This window comes from Molothrus ater, chromosome 13 (assembly GCF_012460135.2).
Source record: "Molothrus ater isolate BHLD 08-10-18 breed brown headed cowbird chromosome 13, BPBGC_Mater_1.1, whole genome shotgun sequence".
Taxonomy (NCBI): domain Eukaryota; kingdom Metazoa; phylum Chordata; class Aves; order Passeriformes; family Icteridae; genus Molothrus; species Molothrus ater.
This window is the reverse complement of record NC_050490.2, coordinates 12348104-12372839: the sequence shown is the minus strand read 5'-3', so window position 1 is coordinate 12372839 and position 24736 is coordinate 12348104. Positions and strand designations below refer to the sequence as shown.

The 24736-nt window shown below is 42.8% G+C and overlaps 1 protein-coding gene across 1 annotated transcript; it reads right to left on the bottom strand.

Moving 5' to 3' along the window:
* Positions 1–821: 821 nt before the first annotated feature.
* Positions 822–24736, bottom strand: MTHFS (methenyltetrahydrofolate synthetase). The gene is made up of 3 exons (XM_036390022.1): positions 24596–24736; positions 20572–20836; positions 822–2119 (listed from the first exon to the last, which is right to left on the bottom strand). The coding sequence occupies exons 1-3, from the start codon at positions 24734–24736 to the stop codon at positions 1896–1898; spliced, it is 630 nt and encodes a 209-aa protein (XP_036245915.1). The 3' UTR covers positions 822–1895.

Sequence of the window (24736 nt, the reverse complement as noted above, 5' to 3'; positions counted from 1 at the left end):
ATGTGGTAGGTGAACTCAAGCAGCTTTGCAGACAAACCCAGAAACAGGCCTGCCACACACAAAACCTGCCCCATTGCTTCGTTTTGTGGCTCTCCATGGGCTAATGGAAGTTCAGAAATGAAGAAGGGATTAAAATACTGACACAGAAGAGATTGTAAAAGAAAAAAGTCTGATTTTCCTGATTTTCCCATCACTTTTATTCGCCAGAGGTCTGGAATGGCAGGACTCTGTCTCTCTTGTGTGAGGCAGCACAGCTGGCAGTGCTCAGAGCTGAGAGGACCTGGGGGACACTCCAACACCAGCACTGATGCTGTCACCTCAATTTCTGCTTGCGCCACCCTTCGTGCACCCACAGACACCCTTTTCATCTGCAGGGGTGACTCAGTGTGATAAGGAAGGATGGAAGGCAGCTCTGATCACCCCTGTTTTACTGAGCAGCCTATATTGCAAAGTGCTCCCAGCTGCCTTGCCCAGGCTGCAGCTCCCCTGCACACATGGGTGGGATGCCCAGCAGGCCAACAGCAGAGGGGTCCAGAGGGACCTTGGTTAGCAGAGGATGGAGAAGCACAGGGAGCACAGGCCAGAGAGACCTCAGCTGCTAAACCTATGCTCACCCCAGAGCCAGAGGGTTTAAATAGCTCCTGTGGCAGCAGAATGGAAACAGCACTGAATACAAGCACTCTGAGAAGAAAATGTTCATGGGTACTGCAGACATGGTTTTGTTCACAAAACCATTTGTTGTTGAGGAAGCCTTAAGGTTTTTCCACTCTGGAGCTGGTTCTTGAGAATTTATGGATTTTTTTCATGATGACACAGAGTAGTTTGGTGAAAATAAACATACTGATTTATTGATTGAGGGAAGAGGTAAACATGCATAGAAAAGGTGAAGTTGCATTGAAGAAGGAACACAAAATTCTGACCGTTTGATTGATCCTGATTGGAAATATTGTGCTCTTATATCACAAGGACAGTGTGCAGAGGAAACTCACTTTCTTCTTCTGGATTTTCATGATTGTCTTGAGAAGCAGAGAACAACCAACCTTCCACCCAACAATTTATTCCATCCATAAAACCCGCTCTCCGCAATTCTCAGCATCTCTCATTTTTTAACATAGCACCACACACACATTACGAATGGCTTAAGTACAAAATTAGAAAACTTAAATTTTGAATATTATTTTACAAAAAAAGAGCTGTCTCTGGATAGAGAACTCCTTGACCACATTTTAGACTACATTACAATCTTGTATTCAGATAAAGGAAAGAACATACCAAAGTTATGGACATCAACCTTTTTTATTAACAGGTACTCCCTTTATTTTAAGACACCTGCAAGGAGCCAAGTCAGCAGTCAAAATTACTGCATACACTAAAATTAACTAAGGCTTTTTTTCCCCATCACCATTTTTCTCCAGCTTACTCTAAGAGGTCTCCATCAATTTCTTGTTTTCCTCATGGATGCACAAAATATTTAAGTGCTAAGAACTTTTACCATTACAAGTATCTAATTCCAGAATGGATCAACAGCTGTCATTACTAGACAGTTCATTTTTAAACCAGAATAATAAAACTGCTTAGTATCAAGAAGCTTGTACCTCAAAAATATTATGAGGAGAAATGGTCCTTACTGTAATAAACAGTCACTCGTTCTTGTTTGTATTGATTCTAGAATAAGAATTCACTCCAGATATTTGCTAATTAGAAGCAAATCAACACAATCCTCACTACTAGTACCACAGATAACACTGTTTTTTTGGAGTTTTTCCCCCCAAACACAAATAGAGTATTTTATTGGTCCCAAAGCCATACATGACAATTAGAAAAAAACATGATTGATGGATATGACCCCTTTTTTTGGCTGCTTGCTCTGGAGGTAGGTTGGTATCAAAACACTTTCAGCAGTCTTCATAAAGGATTTCATCTATTGGAACATCATTTTCTGTCACAGGCACTGATTCACAAATCTGTTCTCTAAAAGCCAAAGCAATCGTGTAAGGCTTTCCACGGGGATGTTTCATACATCTTTCAAGATAGGTATCATAATATCCTTTCCCTCTTCCCAATCTGTTGCCTTTTTTGTCAAACCCAAGGCCTGGCATGAAGATAAGGTCAAGACCTCCTGCAGAAAAATGAAATAAGCATTAGTGGATGCCCTGTGGATTTCCTGATGGCTTGACTACAACCACATAACTTCAGACATTTGCAAGAACACAGGCTTTGTGTTTTGTAAAATGCTTCCCTTTCTTTGATCAGATGAAAAATACTTTGAATACTAAACCTGTAAATTTACATTTTCATCTATCAATTGCGTACTAGTTCAGCTGAAAAATAATTAGATCTTGAAAAGCTGGATGGGAAAAAAACCCCTGCATTTTGACAAATTTATTTTATCATTTTAACCCCACACTTCCAAATACAAATTATTATGACTCTAAATCAGACAGAGACTGAACTCAGGGAAATTAAATGCAGGAGGAATCAGAAAATCAAATGAACTTCAACATCAGACACAAAATAGAAAAGGAAAAAAAGGATGAAAAGAAGATGTGTAAGAGAGAGGGGAGACATCTTCTTGACACCACTGTAAGATGACATGAACCTTCTCTTGACCTTCCAAACCCAAAAATCCTTGAATACAATGTATTCTGAAAATGGTAATTTGCCCTCCTATACCAAGATGAAGATTTGAAGGCTTTTCCCTTCATGGTGTCAGGCTCCTTTTGTCCCTAAAGGATTTTCTTTCTTGGTCTCCAGCAATTTTCTCTGTTGTTCCAGCAGCACACAGAGGCATTCTGCTTGCCTGCCCTAAATATCCTTCCTTCCGGGATTCTTGTGAGATTGCACTTTATTGGAACTCAAAATCAGTTAAAAAGCTGAGAGAAGAAGCATAATCTGCTAATGACCTGGACTGGCTGGTGAAACTCCAAGAGAAGACCCCACCAAGCAGCTCCAGATAAAAAGACAAGAGCTCTTGCTTTGCTCCTGCTCTGTCAGGGGATGTGGATCAGCACCATGCCAGGGAGCCAGCTCCAATTTACACTTGGCTGCACACCTGTTTCAGGAGCTGATTCCCATCTCTGAAACCGTCTGCCACGAGCAGTGACCACCAGGCATGGAGGCTGCTGCACATCCCTGTCACTTCTGCAAGGCTGCCACGTTCAGTGTGACAAGTCTTGCACAGACATCCTCCAAACAAATGAGCTGGACTGGCCTGGTGCTGACTCCTGAACCCAGGAACATCCCATTTAGTCCTTTCACAAAGCCAAGAAAGTCTTTTATTTCTTGCTGCTGTAGCAGACAGACACTTAGTGAGAGAAGGGCAGGGAGTGGAAAGGCAGCACAGACTAAAAGACAGCTGACATGAGTCTGGAAAGAAAGAAAATACAGAGTCTCAGTCCACTGCTTCTGCCTTCTTACAGGAACAGTGCTTAGCCTTGAGCAGCTTTTCTGTGACCAGACTCTGCTCCTTTAGCAGAGGCTGGACCTGGTCAAGTATTTTTCTGCTTTTTCCATGTCCACACCTAATCCTTCCTGCCATTTTGGGCTGAGCTGCTTTTAGTACATCTGAGGGATGATGCCCAGCACTGAAGGAGATGTGTGGGAGCATGTACTGGAAAAGCCAAAGCAAGGCAGAGTTTTTCAGTTTAGAGGGATTCCCATCTGAGATCACATATCAGCTCCAAACTCTGCCTGGAAGAGCATGTTAACAGTTCACATAAGACCAACTCATTTGCACACACTTCCCAGGCTCCTGGAGATTTCCTTCAACTCTTCATTGTTCAGAGAAGAGTCACTGACATGAGCACTCGTCCATCAGGATCTGATGTCTTAATTAGAACATTGATATAAAATATGCAAGGTAACACAGTGCAAAATGCTTAGAGAACATCAATCTTGCAAATCCAGCAAGAAGCACAGTTTTTCTAAGGAGGTCAGGGGAGTAAGAGGAGAGAATTAGCCAAGGCACAGACCAGAGATTAATACTGGTTGGATTAAAAAGGAGTCGGGGTGTTTTACCACACTGCAGTCAACTTTTGATTCAGAGGACAGTGAAAATGGTAAACAAAAAGAGCCCCAAAGGCAGAATTATGGTCTCCCTGAAAAGAGATGTCATTTTAATGGTACCACCATGTACAACAGTTTGGACATACCACATCATATTCCCTCGGTTTGCTCTTGCCAATTGTCAGGCCTGTGGGCTAGGACCTAGCAACCAGCTCCCTGTTAGCAAGCTCAGGAATAGATTCTGCAGCTCAAATCCTCCCCAAGTTACTCCTACTTATCTTCTCCACAACCTGCCTCACATCAGCCTTGTGGAGGTATTGAGGTGGCCCAAAAGCAGTAAGTTCCAATCAGTCATGATGCACAGAACTAAACACACTCTGCCTCACAGTGTGCTTCAGTCGTTTTCACTCCAGGTGCCTCTCGAGACAAAAAGCAGAAACATTTGCAGTCTGCTGCTGGCAGGAAGAATGCACACAAGGGGCAAATCTGCAGAGCAAAAAGGTGCCATTTCTCCTTACATTTGTGTTAGAGACACGAAGAAGACAAGTCAGGGGAAACACTAGGGAAAGAGGAAAGTGGCAAAGACAGTGAAGGGAAGAAATATATTTTCTGTGGAGTTTAACTGGCACCTCAAGTGAATTTAGATGTATTAAAGCACTGTTTTCCTCTGGGTTCTCTGAAGAAACAGGGACTCTTTTAACAAGTTGGCTCCTCTATAATCATGGGGGTTTTAAGTTGGAGAACTCAAACAATCTTATGAAAACCTCAATATGAAGAATTATGCTGTAAATACTGTAATGGTTACCCTTATATTTTTCTTCTGTGGAGCACAGCAATACTGACTGCCTTGCTCTGATTCACAACATGTTTTCTGATATTCATGCAACTCACACTGCACAAGGTTTAAGTAAAATGTCTTTCAAGACTTTTGGTAGAAAAAATGACACAACTAACCCTGCAAGAAGCCCAAGGGCAGCTCGAGCAGCATTAGTCCCAAATCCTGTATCAAGATCTAGAATGGATGGCAGAGAGCTGCATGGACTAAATGTTTCCCTGACATGTAACTTGGGGAGGAAAAAAACCTCTTGTGGTTCTGTGGCTGTGTGGGGGAAGAGCTGTCACAGGAAGAGAGGTGACACACAGATGAGACCAAGATTGCAGACACTTAAGATTGTTATCAGCACTGAGGGTACATCAACAGGATGGCAGCTGAGGATAAGAACATGCCCCCTGTGGCACGGGGTCCTCATGCTCCCCAGCTCTCCCAGCCCTGCAGGATTACTGCCTGCCACTCAGGACTGTGGCTTTCTCTGTCCTCACATCCTAGCCCTTGCTCTTACAGCCCACTGTGTGAAATGGCATCCTTGTCCCTGAGACGACAGAGCAGGTACTTGAAAATCAAACACCACATCAGGTGTTTTAGTGCCTCATCAAACATGTTAAGGAAAGTCTCACATTTGACATCTGCCCATCTCCTTGCCATGTCCACTGTCTCCCACGTGTCTGTAGACATTAACTGCTGGTTCTTGGATCCCCAAGGGTCCTGAGACCACATGCCAGGAGCCCAGGAAAGCACATCCACAGTCAAGAGAGTTTTGTTACAGGTGAGCTGTGCTTCTCCTGGAAAACTTGCATGTGGTCTGCAAATTGCTGGAAACACTATCTCAACCAACAACATTTTGCTCCAACTTCTATGTAGAGAATATCCATGGTTCTTGCACACTTTAAGCTACTGGGTATATGAGTAAGGTTAATAATTATGATGACAGTCACTTAATACTCAGTGTATCTATGGCATAAGCTCTTGTGGCTACAACTGCTCCAAATGTGTAGCACCATGAGTGAAATAATAACCCTGACTTATCTATCAGTGTGGGCACACAGCCATGCTGACACGGCCACACAGGCTTCATTTATACTGCTAAGTGCAGCACAGCCAGAAAACAAATTGATTTACAGGATCACAGGTGGTCAATACCTTAATTGTCAGCACAGTGTCTGGCACTGCCGGACCAGGTGACACCCATGACTGCTCCAGGGGACAAGACTGCCTTGTGCAGTAAAGGCAGAAGGGGACAGGTCTGACTACTCCAGACAAAGGAAGAGAGGCCAAGTTCTGTGAAGTGTGGACAAGATGTATCTGTGCCACTTATCCCTGTGTTGTTTGGCAGTGTAGATGGAGTCACAGCTTCTGAACCTGTCCTGTGGGTGTACAGGCACACTCTGTTTGCACTGACACCCTTACAGTGATGTAGACATACCTTATGTCACTGAGGACTGAAATGACTGGCCCAAGGACTCAAGAAACGAAATGTGTGGCAAAACTACATTCAAGAGGCAGGTGTGCAAGCTGCACATGCCCTGACACAGCCGGCAGACCAAAGCATTAGCATCCCCTCTGAGTGTTTTAAATAAGAATACAGAGTTTCGTTTCCTCGAGGCAGCCGCAGTGAACCTCAGTTTGGCAGTGCATTTCTCATTACCTTTCATGATGGTATCAGGTTTGATTTGTTCCTCAGGGAAGGATTTTCTCCTTGCACCTCATTACCTCTCTTCTCCTTAATCTGATGTTCCTATTTGAAATGCCAGCCGGCATTTTCAGAAGTGTTCTTGACAATGGTTAATTATAGAAGGGTCCATCAAACTGAACAGATACAGGTCATGTAAAGACTGCTGGGGACTTGTTCTGCCCTCAGAAGGAGCAGCCAGCATGGCCTCTCTCCTCCCAGCTTCGAAGGGGCTCCACCAGGCTGTCGTCACCCGCTGTGAGGGGTCATTCATCTCCCCTGCACAGCTTGACATCCCTAATGGAAGCTGAAACTGAAATACTCTGTCATCCCCACTTCTCATCCCTTGCTGCCACTTGCTTTGTGGGCACAGCAAAGCACCTGGGACCCATCAAAGTGGGAGCTAGGACTCTTTTGATCCTCTCCTCAAAAGCACTGTCAGAGGATGGGGCAGAGGCTGAGCTGCAGCAGCTCCTGTGTGCCTGTGAAGAACAGCAATGTGCTCACACGAACCACGCTCGCAGCAGAGGCTGTCTGAGCCTACAAGAGGTCAACAGTGATCAGCTCCAGGTCACTGCTGCTGCTCCTCACAGCAGCAGCTGTGCAGTTTGAGCTTCCCCTGAAGCACAGAAGTGTGTGCATTGTTTACTCCATCACCACAAGGATGGCTGGATCCTCACAATCTGGTACCTCGGGCAAGAATGAGTTTTCCAGTGGTTGGTTTTGTTCCACACACACCACCTCTCTCATGCTTTGCTCAGATATAAATGATTTCATAAGGTGCAGGAGCAGAAGAACCAGGCCAAGAAAAGCTTTCTGTTTAAAGGAAAGGAGTGTTCATGTTGCTGTGCCACCATAAACAATGTCAGATCTGTGCAAAACCTCTGCTGAGCTCATGAGTAATTAAAAGTTGTTGATTACAAGGAATGAAAATTTACTTTGGTCCTTTTCTGACCTAGCAAAGACCACAATGGATTAAAAGGCAAACCCTGTTTCAGGAAAACCTTACTTTTCAGAATGAAGAGTGCAGTAACCATCTGCTGCCTCTGTATCTGCTACCCCAGCAGAGAGGAAAAAAATAACTCAATGACTTGATCCCTAATATCTTAGTCTTGGTGACATGCAGGGTATGAGCCAATGGATTGGAATAACTCAGAAATTTCTAATTAATGACAGAGTCATCACTGCAACTTTAATTATTGTCAACATTAGCACAGTTAGGCCTTTTGGGTAGGTGTGTGCTTTCAACACATAAGATCACCACCCTGTTCTGTATTTACACCGCACCTAACACTGTGGTCTGAGTTAATCACCAGATCTAGGGGAAAACAACTCCACAAAAATATTTTGCTTATGCTGCAGCAAAACAAATCCCTTCCCTTTTATGGTTTCTCCTAGAACATCCTGGGTGCCCCAGCACCACTCCTGAGGTTACCAACGCTTACTGCTTCCTTCCAGATAAAAAGGTTTCTGCCCTTTGGAAAAAACCTGCCCTGGGTTTTGAGCACACCATCTCTGCTCTCACTTGTCTCTTGGTATAAGATCAAAAAGGGAAATGCCAGATCTGTTCACTACAGACCTGATCCAGACCCTGCTGAGGTGCATGGTTCCCAAAGGGCTGGGATTGCTTCCAGAGGAAACAAGCTCTTTCCCCCACAAACCCCTGGAGAAGACAGACATTGTTACATGCCCAAGGAGACAAAAACATTATCCTTTGCTGCAGCTCATAAACATTTGAAAAAAAGGCATTCATCCAAACCCAATGAGCTGCACATCCAGTAACTCAGAGGATTGCAGACACAAACAGCAATATTGCTTGCCTTGACCCAAGCTAGTCTGCTAAAATGCAAATACAATCCCTTAAAAAGAAAGGAAACTTTTAACTGATAATTCTTATTTGCTTACATGATACACTGTCAGAAGCTCAGTGTGAATTCTCATCCCCTTGGAAACTCAAGTTCCAACATGAAGGACCACATCCTCAGTTGCTCCAGATTCACATTGCCCCGTTGACTTGTCTCTGCACCTACTTGGGAACTACATGAAAAATATCCTGTAATACTGACATGAGTTTGAGAAGAATGAATTCTTTTCTCTTGTAGATATGTGACCTTGGCTGTTCATAAAAAGCTCTCCTTGAGTTCTCATTTTGTAGCCTCCTTAAGGTCCCAGATACCTAACAGGACCTAAAGTTGTGTTTCATATCAGAGTAAAAAACCAGCTCATTTTAAACTGCAGTCAGTAGCTTTTCCTCCAGGTGTTTCCCCTGTGAGAACACCTTTAATTGTGCATTACCACATCAGCAGGACACATTGTTTTCTACCTATTCTCAGACACCTGTTGTTCCAGAATCACAGAATACTTTGAGTTGAAAGGGACCCACAAGGATTATTGAGCCCAACTCTTAAGTGAGCAGCCCACACCACCTTGATTGAACACACAGCCCTGGCATCACAGCCACCATGCTCTGACCAACTGAGCTCATCTCAGGGTGTTGCTGCAGAAGGAGCCAGAGGAGATACCCAGCACAGGAATCAAAAGTCAAAGCATCCAAATCTCACAGGCTCCATCCACAGCTTCCTGCTCTGGGACACACCATTAAGTCCTCAAAACTTCAACTCCTACAGGGAGAAATGCTCTTAATACCAGGGGTAATTGCTTTATTTTCATTCCTGTCTATGGGAATTGCAGGCAGCAGGAAGGTGCTGTCTCCTTTGGTGTTCCAAAGAACATTTTGCACACCCATACCCCACCTTTCACAGCCATACAGATGCCAAGCAGACTATCTCCTCTGCAATCCTGGTGCCCCTGCCACTGGCATGACACAGACAGCCTCTGTTATTACTTCAATAAAATATTTTGCAGAAAATAGAACCATCAGCAGAATCTACAAGCAAGCACTGAGCAACTCAGCGTTTATCTGTCTGCTCATCCATGTCAGTGCTTTGTGTCAGCATGAAACATTGGTCTTCACAGTTCACACTTGCCCTGCTGAACTACAGCATAATAAAATATTTATCTGCCTCCCTGAGAAGCTACATGATAGCCATCACTCATAAAGGTTTAAAACAACAGAGTGGCAGCCACTTGCCCGTTATTAAATCTCAAAAACACATAATAAAGCTGCTTGATCAGCTCCTCTGCTACTGAGCTGTGCTCAAATAAATACCTCTGATTTTGAATTAAACCAAAATCTTGCAGGTTTAGTGCCAATGCATCCGACAAGCTAAGTGCAGTGAACAACATCAGCTAAAGTTTGTCAGCCCTGCTCAAACAAACCTATCCTGCTCCACAGATAAATGTCCCTTCATGTTTCACCAGAAAAGCTTCTGTACAAGGTTAAGACTTGTGTTTCTGGCTGGTTTCACAATGTGGAAATGCTGTGTGAGGCTATAACCATCACACTCATTTCCCCTGAGGTTTAACTTACAGTAAGATGGGGACCAGAGTCTCATTTTCAGAGCTCCTCCTAAAAGAAAATTTGAAAATTATTTTTCTTTTTCACTATTATTCATTGAGCCTGCATAAGCCCTGTAAATAAAACATGATCACTCAATGCCACCCACAAAATGTCTGGTATTGCAAATTCAGAGTAAAGGAAAAAATAGCTTAGAACTTCCCAGTCATCAGTCTGTGAAAAATGACTTAATCTGTTTCTGATATTCATATATGCGAGCACAGTCTGATTGGGAAAACATGGGCAATCAAAAATGTTTGGTTCCAAGGCTTGCACCTGGATTCTCCTGTGATTTTAAACCACCAAAATACTCTGAAACCAGATGTACCAAGGAGCAACTCCAAAGAGAGGAGAAATGGCATTAGAGCCACTTTACAGCACATCAACATATCTTGTTAAATCAGCAAATGCTGACTACAAATCTGCTCCTTTAGAGAAACTCACAAAGCATTGATGCTTGAACTGTTTATGTGGGAATACTGCTGCATCCTAAAATACAAGGATCTTTGTGTTTTTATGGGAATTTCTTTATGGTCTTATCAGCTACACTTCCATGGTGTTTGCCTGAGCATTCATTTGAATACTCCCACTGGATACACGTGCATGTCTTCACTCTTGGTCCTCTTTTGCATACTTCTGTCTGGGTATTTTTAAGTTAAAATAAGACAGAGGTGAATCATCTGGGGTTTTTTCAATACTTTATGCATCACTACCAATATTTCCAATACCCTTTGACTCACACACCAGATAGCTTATCATAAAATACGCAAAATTACTCATGAAATATGAAGAGATGAGACAACAACTTCCAAGTCAGTGGAAAACCTGGCTCTCCTGTAAGGAGTGACACCACTTGATGGGAATATCAGGCTGCTTACAGGCAGGGCTTATTGTACATGCAGAGTCAGCTGGTTGGGAGGTGATGGCACCTTCATAGTCGCTGTCAAATGCGTTAACACCACAACAGCTGAGAAATCCGGCTTCTTCCGTCACAAGATTTTATTTTATCTTTTTAAGCTTGCACAGTTTAAAAATCCGGTTCTCCCTGGAATCCTATCCCTCCCTCACTTCAATCCCCAATTTTTATGGGAAATTAGGCTGGAGCATTTGCTCTCCTGTGTGTGTGAGAGCAATGCCTAGATGAGATTTTAATTATAGGAAAGCAGCCAAAATGACACCAATGCTCCATGGTAAATGTATGGAATGCTGACACCTGCCGGCAAAAGGCTTCATGTCACGCCTGGACAGGAATCTGCCCTCATCTACATCCCAAAAAACTCATTCCCATCTCACGTGCACAACACGCAGCCCAAGCAGGGACTGAGCGCAGCATGACACCAAACATGAAGATCCAGAGCTATCCTTACCCCATGAAACAGCAGCATGAATGTCCTGCTCCCTGAAAACCAGTGGCTCTGGGCCAGTCCAAGGAGTTTCCCACATCCACAGGAATAACTGTGTATTTTGAATCTCAGCAAAACCAGCAGGGATTAACTGTGCCAGAAAAACAGATCTTTTGTAGCTGGAAAAGTGCTGACCTGATTTAATAGCCCACTAAGCTGGCAGTACACCAATGCTAGGAAAAAGAAAGGGGAAAAAAAAAGTCACAAATTTCTGCCAGATTCATGAGCAGAATCTGCTCAGCAGCAAGTACCAGAGATGGTACCTGGCATGAGGGGATGAGGGGAGCACAGAGCTGGGCACAAGGAAAGGGCAGCAGAACTGTCCTCTCTGGCAGCAAGGAGGGCAGAGCTGTCTCACCAAAGCACATCTTCAACCCCCATTCCCCACACAGGTGGGCAGCAGGGAAAAGCTTCCTCTCCTGCTCCCCAGAGTGTGTGCACAGAGATGAGCTTGGTGCTGGGTCTTCCCTCCCAAAAGATGAAAATAAAGGGAGACAAAGATGTCTGTTTGGATAATTACTGCAGCCAGAGATACTTGCACATTGGCATTTCTCCTGCATGAGTTGTACAGGCTCCTGCCACACTCAGAAATGAATTTCACCTCTTATCTACCTTTCAAAGACTCCTGTCTCTAGGAAACTCTTATGAAAAAAAATGACAATGCTACTGTTCACACTCACTGGAGCAAAATTAGCCCTTTGAAACAAAACCCTTGAGAGTCACTTGCAGTGACTTCAAGGCCCTTGCCCATGTTGCTTTCACGTCTCTTCAAACTTTAATTGAGTACAGCAGAAGTAATCTTTTCAGTTGTTTTGATGAGTTTTCTGCAAGAAGGCAAACGTGGATGTGACACTTAAGATGATTACAAGGAAAAACAGTCTTTTAAAGCCTTAATGATCTTTATGGAAGCAAAAAGCTGTAGTGTTTCAGAGCTCTCAGCCTTTCAGGTTCACTGCGGGACACCCTGGCATGGGTGGTATTAAATTAAACCACACAGTGCTCATGGTTTAGTCTGCACAAAGGAGATTCAGGACATAAGGACACCAAAGGGCATTACAAAGCAACACCATAAAAAACATATGAACTTTTGCATTTCAGAGCATTTTTTTAAAAACCTGAAAAAAAAAGGTCTCTGTATTGTGTCATACCTGTTTCTGAAAAGAAGCACTGGGAGAAACTCAGGTAAAAGTGCCTGCCTTCACTTAGCAAATTAGGTGTTGATTATTGAGCTGTTTCACAGAGTTCTGGAAGCTGGTGCAGACCTCAAGGGAAGGGCTGAGACCAGCTCCAGGGGAAAGACACCCCAGTGCCAGGATGGAGTCACACATCTTTCAGCTGAAGGCTGGGATGCAGAAAAACCCTGAGGAAAACCTGTTATCACCTGAAATGTTTTATCTCAAGGAAGCTCTTAGCTCTACCTGCTAAGAACAAGCAGGATGGAATAATATAAAATTATTTTATAGATCTTTTCTAGTGGAACAGGCCCTTTTGTAATGATGTGTCATTGTGGAATACTGGTGTGGAAACCTCTGAGAGATCTGCCCAGTGAGCTGATCTGAAAAGCAGTGTTATGGTTTATACAGAAAGAATTAACATCTCCAGTGCCACCACATGCATTTCACAGTATTTCTTTACCTGGGCATAAAATTTTCTCCCAGGCATCTTTTTTTCCAGAATAACATCAGAGAGATTGTAAATGTTGAAAGAGCAATGGCTGGAACTCCTACAGAAAAGCTTCACTACAAGAAAAATAAAACAGTCAAAGTTTGATAGAAAAGAATACAATAGTATTCACAGTACAGGTGCAACTAAACAATGAATAATAAAAAGAATGTAACTCAAACATCCTTATTTACTTCTCATCATAGAAAAATGAAGTATCCCTTGAACTGAAAGCAGCAAATTTAAAATGAATACAAGGAACATAATATTTCACATGTCGCAGGAGCATAATATAATATTAACATAATAAGGAACATAATATTTCACATTACAACTAACTAACCAGTACAACTCACAGCTGTTGGAAGGCAGCACAGCCAAGGGCTTAATACAAATAAAATTAGATGCTTAGAGGAATGCTCCAAATGCCTGCTGGAAAGAGAAACCAGAACCTGTTGTAAGGCAATAATCTGGGGACTGCAGCTGCAGAGGTAGAAGATCCTTCAGTTATTGCTACACAGCTCCAAGTTGAGAGATTTCCTGACTCTTGTAAAACATGTGAGGCTGTATTGCATGTCCAGATCCTGCACTGTGAGGGGAAGGATCCTCTCTCCACAGCAAGATTCATGACCAGAATGTTAATGCCTCATTTGCGCTGAATTTTGCTCTTCTTTTGCATATCAAAAATACTATGGATCATTGTCTCCAAACAGAAGTTCATTCCAAACTTTAAATCATTTCATTAAAAAATAAATTACATTAGCAGCTAAGCCTCGATTTTCAATTTTGCATTGTGCCATGCTCTCAGGTTTTCTTTTTATGACCAGTGTAAAAAGATTTTAAATTATAATCTATCCCTTGACATATTTTGTACTGCAAGTTTTAATCAAGTCTCCCAGAGGAAAAGAAAATCTAATAGTACCTTCAATCACTTTACAATCTTGTTTGGGGTATTTTTTTGGGTTTTTTTTTTTCCTAAGCAGAAACATTTAACATCTCTGCTTCTCGTACCATATTTCATTTATTCTTGATACATTCCCATCTGCATATAGCTCATTTAAATATTCCCAGCTACCTCTGAGCATTGTTTACTACATATCTTTTTTCAGAATGATTAGCATCATTTTGTATGGTCCCATTATGCCTTCATGGACAGCTGAAGTAGGATAATAGACCTTCCCTATTCCTTCAAGCCACAGCATTTTCTTTCACAAGTGTTTTTTATTTCTAAACTCTAATGTGCCTCATCTTTCAAAATCCTCTCACTTCTGGTGCATGTTTTTTGGGGGGGTAGGGGAGGAACCCATTATCCTTTTTTTAAATCCCATTTTATTTTGCAGTTCTAAGTCAAAGCCTATTCCTCTTAAGACTGTGCTGTCATCAATTCAGTCACACTTCTCAAGAACTGTGCTAAAATTTGGAATAACTAAGAATACTGATGGCATCACAAGGCCATCAGTCCTGGCAGCAAATGCAGAATCTTTGAATGCATGAATAAATAGCAGGAATTTAAAGACAGGTGAAAAAGAGTTTCTGCAGACAAAAATGCTTCTGCAGGGCAAATCCTGATGGCAAAGTTTCAAACAGGGTTAATGGTCACTCAGGAATAATTTCAAACTGTTCCAGGTTTGGAACTGTAGCCTAGAGGTAGCCAGCATTTTCCTTGCAAGAGAATCATGTTCCCTGGCATAAACCCTTATAAAGTAAATGCCAGCACCCAGGTAAGCTGTCCCTGTCTGTCTCTGCTACCAGCAGGTTGTTGTAATTTATGCTACAGCAAGCCTCACAGTGTTCTGGAAGTTAAAAGGGCAGAAAGATAAAACTACCTTAACCTTAAAAGCCAACATTCAAAAGGTTATATGAAAACAAAGCTGCAAGAAGTTGCTGCTAGACATATGTTAATACTCCCTTATTTTATTTCAGATTTGGATCTTTTTACTAACAATAAATTTTTTACTGTCATTGAAAGCATTGATTATCTAGCTAATATTGCACTTATTATCTTGAAGTTACAACACAAATGCGTGACCAGTAGGCCACCAAAGTTTTCAGTGCTGAAAATGCCAGAAGTCTCCAAACTAAATTACAAAATACAACTCAAGTTCTTAATACATTCATTTCTTAAAGCAAAAATGCACTATGCTGTAGTTGAGTGGCAGCAGATTATTCAGCATTCCTACATATAAGATGCTATATTGTCAACTGCTGACATTTTTCAGCTTGGGTACTTATGCCAAACTGAGATGGGAGCAGGGGGGTTATGTTTGTTTTATTCCTGCAAAATGGTTCACTGGTTTCCAAGATCACAGCTAGTAAAAAATATTAAAAAAAAAAAAAAAAAAAAAGAAAAAGGAGAGGAACTCTGTTGCTCCATGCCCTATAGCAGGAACTTGAAATCTCACCTGTAGCATCCTCACTGGTAGTGATGTGGCTTCAGCACAGTTCAAATCCATTTGAGCCAGGTTTATGCAATGCTGCAAATGTGTGAAAAGCTGGCACAGGCTTAGGAGAGACTGTCAGGGTGAGTTCTGGGGCTCTCTGAAGATGTCCCCCCTCCCTGTGCCACTACTGGAGTCACATCTGCATGGTGGCCCCTTGACTCTTTCTAGGAGCCACAGGGGACGTTCCCTCCATCCTGGCTCCTCATTCCCCCTTCGCCACACACATGGCACTGATCTGGCACAGGGTAAACTGGATCCACTCATCTGGGTTCAAAAAATCCCAACAAAAACAGGAGAGGGGAAAGGAGGGAATAATCTTCACCCAGAGCAGCAGGCTGATCCAGCTCACCAGAGAGAGGCAGGAATAGGCTGAAAAGACAAGGAGGGAAAACTCCTTAAGCCAGTATTGGTGCACAGATGGAGCACGTGGAGCTGCAGGCTCAGCTCCTGCCAGACCCATCTCAGCTGTGAGGACTCCAAAGGACTTTCATTTCACTGGCTGCTGCTGTTCCTGCTGTCTGGGGCAAGACTGGGAACTGAAACATGGAAGGAAATGATGACTGAAGTTTCACTGAGACTTTTTTGGCATGGCACCCATTTTCACAACCCCTCACCATCAGCTTCCTTCAATTGCATCAGTCCAAACCTGTGTGGTGGTTCTGAGAAGAAACTTCTGCTGGTGCTGGGCTGCTCCTAACCAAGACTGGTTTCCCAGTAGAGGTCCCAACGTGGCTGCAGGGCCATCTGGGCTGGCACAGGAGAGGACAGGGGGGGACCAAGAGGAGGAGAAAGGGCAGCAGCTTATTTAATCAGGCACTGCCCAAAAGAAACAATCACAAAATATGTCTTTGGTACTATTTAGTGGGGAAAGTACTATAAAACAAGTTTTTCTAAGCCAAGGCAAAAGAGAAAGAAGCCAGCACAGTGGGGAAGGAAATGAGTAAATTGGGATGGAGAATCTTGTATGTCTGGAAGCAGAAAAGTGAAAGACAAACACATTGTCTCCTCCCTATTGGCAGGGACAAGCTATTTATGCTGGCCCAGCTGCCCCTGAAATGACAGGCTGGGACTGAGAGCAGGAGGAAGTGGGGAATACAGAGAGAAAGGCCAGAGAAGGACACTTGAGGGAGTTTCAGAGAAGCTGGGCAAAGGGCAGAAGGATAGAAAGTGACATTATAGTGGTAGAGAAATTAAAGCTTGAAAGAGGAGGTTTAGTTCGAGGCTGAGACAAATCTGGGAAATTATTGTTTTTGAAGGAAAGAGAGAAGAAAACTTAAAGTTGGAAAAACAAGCAAAAGAGACTGTATTCACTGGGGGCAGCTCCTCTGCACAACTCAGGCTGCAACAGGATCCTGAGCCTCTGCTGCTGCTTCTCCATCAGTAAATACCACTTGATACCTTTACATCACTGAATGGTGCAGTGATGAAGAGCCCATACAGAAATGCAGATCTCCATCCTGAGGTTTGAATAATGCACAGTAAAGAGGCCTGCAGCTCTAACCTGGGCAGGGAGAAAGCAAACCACTGAGCAGATACTCCCTAGAACAGTCATTAACAGCAAGCAGAGTTCATCTTCTGCCTCTTTGAAAGAGCCCAGACCATTTCACCTGGGTTCATCTCTGAGGGAGTTCACACCTGAGGGACAAGGCCCATGTAATAATGAACTGTGACACCAGGGCAGAATTGACAGAGATTAAGAGGGTGAATTAGGTCTGTACACATAATCCCATTTCTTGCATTTCTTAGAAAAGCACATCCCAATCCATTAGAGTAAGCAGATTCAGAGCCATCATTTCTAATAACACTTAATTTTTTGGCCAAGAAAACTATTTAGGCCAAACCCCCTTCTCCCATCATGCAGGTGAATGTTAGAAAAGCTGTTTATAATTTATTGCACACCTTCAGCTACCAGTCAGTAGTTCAGTTATGAACATTTAAGCATATTTGCTCAGGTCCAAGCCTTCCACCTGAGATTCCTGGCCACGTGTCTCCCTTCAAAGAAGCCTCCAAGAATTTTACCATATGGAAACACTCAACCTAGTCTTTTTATCTTTTTTTTTGTGTGTGTGTGTGTCCCAGTAAGAATAATCTCTTTTTCAGAAGAATAATTTAGCTTTTCCCTAATAGTTCTCAGAGCAGGTCTAGGTAATAATAAATAACATTACAAATGAGGAAACCCATGTCCAGCTCAGTGAATCACAACACCTCCCTAAACCACACTGAAAATGAAGCTGCTGGCAAAATGTTTTTTAAACTTCTGTGGGAGTACTGATAAAAAGCAAACACGGAGTACAGTTTTATCTGATTTACTCCTTCCAAAGTTGTGCAAGGTTTCTACACTTCTGTAAACAAATACTGCAACCTGCCTGGACTTTCATCAGCAGTATTACCTTGGGCAAAACCCATTTATACCTCTGATGGGCAAGGATAAAAATGGGAATTGATACTTATTAGGAAATTGTACCACTGGCTTGCCCCAGAAGTTGTCTAAGTCTTTTCAACAGATACAGCTGGAAATGAACCAAGTCATGCACCTACACACACCCCTACTCCAAAATATCTGAACTTCTTCCACCTTTGTTCTTTCTGTTATTGTGTCCATATAGCCTAACAAAAGCAACTTTTCACATGCCAATGAGACACCCACACATGGTGGAGAAGATGACAGACTTTCTCCTACCACAAAAGCAGTGATCTTTGTTTATGCCAACACGGTGTGATGTGAGTACTGCCAAGATGAAAAGAGGCAAACCCTGGGTCCAACAGAAAAAAGGATCATCTCCAAAGGGAGGGCAATTCAACATTGCCCATGAGTGCTACCAAAGACTGGGAAACTCTATGCAAAAATTATACCTAGTCTTATATTTGAGCTATTCTTAACAGTAACTATGTCTGATGTTTTAAGGATGGTGTGAATTTAAGTTTTTTGTCATGCAAAATGAATACACTCAGAAATGACATGGCTTATTTATGTACCTGCAGGCTATTTCTTGGAAATTACATAGTAATTTATGCCAGCCATGGGAACATTACTAATGTAACACCATGTTATCTCCTAATAACAATGTAAATGCCTCAGATCACCAAAGTATTTGATAACATCTCTGAGATAAACGTGCCATCCATGTGTCATTCCAACAATGGAGGATGGATGTAGCAGCAAGGCAATTTGCATTCTTGCAAATGTACCAAAGTTCAAAAAAATGTAATAGATGACAATAAATATAGCAAAAGGAATACATAGACATATTGGGTTGAAGTGTGTGTTTCTGTGGGGACAAATTGGTAGTGTGTATATGATGTTGCAACAGTGGAAGAAAACGAAACTAATTCTCTAATTTACAAAAACTGTTCCAGGATAAAGGACCAAGGTTTGACTTCCAATCCAAATGGCATTATTCCAAATTTACTGTACAAACAGCACAAACAGACTAATATTGAGTTTCAGGCAGAACAAGTCTGACGTGGACATACATCAGTTCTTACAGCTGGTCTCTTGGCACCTCTCTGTAGAGCACAGGAGCCCTTCTGGCATTGCTCTCTGCCCACAGCCTGGTGCAGAGAAGGAAGCAGCAACTCCAGAACTAGCCAGGTACCAAAGTGTGTTCCTGCCTTCCCCACCTTCACTGTCTGGCACCCAGGTACATCTCAGTGCACTCGACACCTGGAAGTCCTTGCTCCCATCATACCTCAAATTGTGTGGTTACTCTGTGATGTCTACAACAGACTTGCTAAATTCAATTAACAGCAGCTCACCAGTAGTACAAAAGCTTGTCCAGAGTGTCTGAACTAAGCTCAGTCAACAGAACTCTGGATATTTTTTATTACCTTCAAAAGTCCCTAAATCCCACCAATAAACACAATTTTTTGACAAACATTGGAAAAACATCAAACAGTGCTAAATATTAAATTTTGAAAAGAAGAACGTATAAGGCAGTGAAATCCCTTGCTAGCTAAGATGTAGACACAGAAAGGATTCTGAATTAGGAAAGAGGTAATGACCAAATAAAAGAGAAACAAACATGGTGAAGCATTCTGGAAAAGTACATTGGCATCCCAAAGCAAATACAAGCCCAAGTTCAATCAAACAGAGTCATAGAAATGTTATGTTCCTTTACCAAGCACTAAAAAGCTGGCAAGTGTGTGAGGTGTGGAAGCTGTCTGCATGGTGAATTTCAACCTGGAGAAAATCTTCCCAGGCTGAGGTTTAAAGCATGAGTTCAATATGAGTTTTCCATTATTAAGATTAAACATTTCTGCAGATGTTTTGAGAAGACATTAAAATGTTTACTGAAAAAATGCAAGTAATGAATGCAAATACACAAAAAGTAAGCTTGTTTACAAGTAGGAGTTGGGGAATTTTAGGTTAAGAGTTGGGTTATATGGGGATCAAAACACACACACACAAGTTTGATCTTAATTAACTTGTACCTTTCCAACCCTATGAAGAATTCAGTGTCTGAGACAGCATTACAAGGTCAAAATAAAATTGTGAGAGAATGATGCTAGAAAAGACTGCAGGCCAACAAAGTCCTTTTATTTTCAGTCTAAAGTCTCAGTCCAGAGAGCTGTTCTACAAGGGCAGGCTCCATATCAGCACTGTGATTCATCCATGCAACACAATTTGAAGGATCAAAGATTTCAGAAAATTCTCAGTCTATGGGCATCACCTGAGAAGTTCCCAACCTTTCAGGCAGCACAAACCAAAGTCCTCAGAGTACATCTTAAACCTGTGAATCCCTGACTTTCAGTGGCAGCTTAAACTACCCCCAGCAAGCTCCTCTTTCCTTTACAAGCCTCTACATGACACTGGCTGAGACTGTGCTGAGAATGTTACGGATCAGACCAAGAAGATGATTTATGTGGAGGGCTGAGTTTTCTTTCAGCTGGATCAGTGCAGTTGTGTTCCTGCTCTGCTGGCATGTCATTAGGGTGGTACAGAGTAGAGAAAAACAGGCAAGAGAAAGGAGCATCTGTCTACAATGCATAAAAACAAGGTGTAACATTTCATTTCATTCTTGCTATCAAAGTATTTCCTACCAGCCTCCAGGTTACTCCTGCTCAGCAATCCCATGATGCAGCAAGAAAATACTCACCACCAGCAAGAGCTTCCTCTCTTGCAGTGTCATCATCACTGGGCTGAAGAATATTCCAGGATGTCAAAGCAAGTGAAGACATGTCTTCAGCTGATGATAACTTCAGCATGTCCATGTGATTGCTCTGAGGTTTGTAACGGGGGATGAAACACTCCTTGCCTTGCTTAAAAATGTCCTTAATGATTTCTTCTGTCTGGACTTCATCTGGCATGCTCAGGAAGATTGCAATTCTTTTGGATTCTTGGTACTTGGGATGGTCAATCACCTACATGGTAAATTGACACAACTGGTTTATGAAAAGTTTTTGGAAAGATCAATTTACTTTCATTTAATACAAAATATTCATTGAAAAGGGTAGAGATACAAAGTTTGATGCATCATAAAGAGAATAAACTGACTTTGTTGCCTAGTCCAACATTTCTACCATCAGCAAGATCAAAATAGGCATATTTTTGCATCTAGTGAACTAAACACTGCAACACAGGTTTGAGCCAGCAAAAAACAGATATTGCAGACAACCTTCCAATCCCCTAAAGATCTGTGCCATAACAGTGCAGACATCCTCAAATGCCCAGCAAACATCACTGCAGAAAGATACAGCAGGCCAGAACTGCCAGCTTATGCAAGCCAAGAGGGTTTAGCATTCCTTTTCTTCCATCCTTCTTACAGGCTGCACCTCTCATCTGGGCCCAGGCAGAGTGGGAAGTGCCTCAATGATAATAACTCAAAGGAAAATCAGCACCAGAGCAGATGACTGAGGAGCACAAAGTCTTCCAAGAACAGGCCCCTCTTTCTTTTGTTAACCTGAATGTCTTCCCTCCAGCAGGATGAGATACATGACTTCAAACATCACCTGCCTCGAACAGCTGATCTTATTACTGCACATTTTTCAAAGCTTGAAGGAAGGATTGGCCTTGCCATTTTTTGCTTTTCATGAGACTCTGTGCTGGGCTTATAAAAGGCTGAATATAGGAGGGAAAATAAAAAATGCTTATATGGTGAAAAAGTGTTAGCAGACTCATACCCCACTTGTCTCTGCCCATTCCAGACTGAATTCCACATTAAAATTTGAAAGGAGGCTTTTAAAAGCTTGTCTTCTCATTCTCTAGCACCGTATATATTTTGCCACTTACATCTGGACAAAACAGATATAAATGTGCCCCTACTCATTTAAATGTGATTTACTCTTACTCTACACACTTAGACAAAAATCTGTTAAAAATATCAGACAATTGAGAAACTCTCTACTGTCCACAGAACAGAGATCACCAGACGCCCTGCTCAGTGTTTGTATAACTGCAGGGTAACTCACTCTTATGAGCTTTAGCCTTTGCCCTGGCCTTGTCTGGAGATACAAATGCCCCATCTGAGTCAATATACATTCCCACTACATTTTTTATTTTCTTTCCATCACAGCAGTTAAAAACCCAAGTGAAATATTCAGAAGACAGATGTAGTTTTGTAAGGGAAAAAAAAATAAACACTCCAGACTAAATGATGGTGTATGTGTTGCTTGGCCACAGAAACATCTTAATTCCAAACCGTATTTTATTTCCTTTTCTATCTGTCTAACCCTACACATGGATTTTTCCACAGGATTAAGCTCTCAAAAGACCAGAATTTCTTTTGCTGCAAAAAGCAGACTGTTTAGTCCAACTGCAGACTCCAGAAAACAGCCTTGGCTCATGTTGAGAGCCTCCAAAGCCAAAACCTCTCATGGGTTTGGTGAGGAGAGAAACTGAGATACTGAGACTTTCAGACAAGGGCTGTGTGCTCTGGGAACCACACAAGCCCCATCTGCTCTGATGTATCCAGTAACACATTAATCAGGCTGTAAAGGAACAAAAATGAGGTTGAAGATGTAAACCCACATGTGAGCAGGAAGACACAATTTCAGATATTCTCAGAATTGTGTAGATGCTCCTGCTATGACTCGGAGCAGTTTCTGAGAAGACTGAAAAAATTTCCACACTTAACAAATATTATCTCTCCTTTGTTCACCAGCTGATGGCAATTTTTTCAGAATCAGAGCATGCAAATAGCATGACTTTAATCATGAACATAAGCATTAAAAAAGAATAATCACCCAGAAGCTAATTAAATACTGGTGGCTAGGTCAGCCAGTGAAGCTATTTCATTTTGAATTTAAAGATTATTTTGAAATGAGATTTTTCCACTAAAAATATTACTTAGGTGTTATAAAATAACTTGCTTATTTTAATTAGCTACAAGCACTGATGTATGTTACAAAGCCACATTTTTGGCCTTATATAATTCCAAGTATTTTCTCAGCCTGTTCCAAAATTTCTCCATGCCTGCTGTATTAGCCACCACCCATGAGGAAGCCAACTCTACTTTCTGCCACTTGCACAGAGCCACTCTGTCTCAAGCAAGCTCGAGATTTTCAATTTGTGTCAGATTAAGAAAAGGGCAAGATAATTTCAATTTATGTCATATTTCCTGATGCCTTCTTTTAAGCAAAACAAAGGCTGTATCTTTTAGAGTGCTCTCACTAGATGAAATGAGTGCTGTGTTGCTGTGTTTATCAGCAGCAATTAGACAAAGGCTGAGGGCTCCTAAAAATTCAGTACTACATGGGCTAGGTGCTTAAAAGTTGGCTGAGGACTCTGAATTTTTGAAGGGGATGCATACCAGTACTTGCTAAAATTCAAGAGATTTAAGTCTAGGATGTATGATTACTAAAATGCATTATCATGAGGGTAGGACACTACATATAGATATGTTTTTAAAAAGCATTCCCAAGAAAAAAAAGGGTTATATAAATTCCAGTTAAAACTTTCTACAACTTAAAAGTTTCTGTGCTGCCACATCCCACTCATGAAGTGGCTACACATTAGTAGTAAATGAAGTCGATAAAATGATTTGAGAGCCTCTGGCAGGAAAATAACCATATAAATGTAGATCATCTAGAAGTACCCGCTGGTGCTGCAAAAAAAATGAGAACTGTGCTCTATTACATGCAGTGACTGCAAAATAAAATTTTATTATGTTTATTAAAATGATAAAATACATCTATATAAAAACTGTGTAATCCAAACACAAACAGGACATTTCAAAAGTACATACCCATATCACTCTGTGCTAGGATACCAGTTAGGCAAACCCTGCTTGATATCTTTCAGAGTGTGAAAATTATATTAGAAATAAAATTGTGTGGAAGAAACACCGCTGGAAGATACAGAAGGGAGATGACAGAACATAAAACAAGAGTCCAAATCAGGCAGTGGCTGGGTTTTGTATGTAAGGCCAGAGCCAGGCTGGTGTGAAATGTCTGAGATAAACACCTGCCACCACCCCCGAGGAGCCCTGCTTGGGGCGTATGGCAGTCTACCCCCATTGTCCCCAAAATCCAGGGGTGAGGTGTGACCACCCATGGGAGAACTGTCCCCAGCAGCCAGTGCGAAGTGTGACCACCGCTCAGAGTGGTGAGCACCCAGCACCCAGGGTGATGAGTGACCACTGCTTCAGAATGAAGTGTCCCCAGCACCCCGGGGTGATGAGTGACCACTGCTCCAGGCTGAAGTGTCCCCAGCACCCAGGGTGATGAGTGACCACTGCTTCAGAATGAAGTGTCCCCAGCACCCAGGGTGATGAGTGACCACTGCTTCAGAATGAAGTGTCCCCAGCACCCAGGGGTGAAGTGTGACCACTGCTCCAGGCTGAAGTGTCCCCAGCACCCAGGGCTGCATCGCTCCAGGGTGAAGTGTCCCCAGCACCTAGGGTGAAGTGTGACCACCGCTCCAGGGTGTCCCCAGCACCCAGGGTGATGTGTGCCCACCGCTCCGGGGTGAATTGTGCCCAGCTTTAGCCGCCAGCAGTTGCTGTCACTCCGGCGCCCCCAGCCCCGCAGAGCCGAGGGAAGGCTCCGAGGCGGAGCTCACCCCCGCCCGGCGGAAGGGCGCCTGAGTCACGGTTTCGATCACCGGCAGGGCCTGGAAAGTCCCGGCCGCGCTCGCCTGCGAGCCGTGCCCGGCCCTGGCCGGGCCCGGGTGTCCGCACCCACCTTGCGCCCGAGCAGGCGGGACTGGCGCTGCTTCTCGGCCGCGCCGAGCGCCCGCAGGCGCTGCCGCAGCTCCGCCCGCAGCTGCTGCTTGGCCGCCCTCAGCGCCGCCGCCATCGCGCCGCCGTCCCCGGCCCGCTCCAT

What these genes read in the sequence shown, in the direction of transcription:
- MTHFS (XM_036390022.1), bottom strand. Translation starts at nt 24,736, where the DNA reads ATGGAGCGGGCCGGGGACGGCGGCGCGATGGCGGCGGCGCTGAGGGCG. An exon ending in CCCGCCTGCTCGGGCGCAAG is followed by an intron (nt 20,837 to 24,595) that starts GTGGGTGCGGAC and finishes TTTACCATGTAG; the next exon opens with GTGATTGACCATCCCAAGTA. An exon ending in AGAGGAAGCTCTTGCTGGTG is followed by an intron (nt 2,120 to 20,571) that starts GTGAGTATTTTC and finishes ATTTTTCTGCAG; the next exon opens with GAGGTCTTGACCTTATCTTC.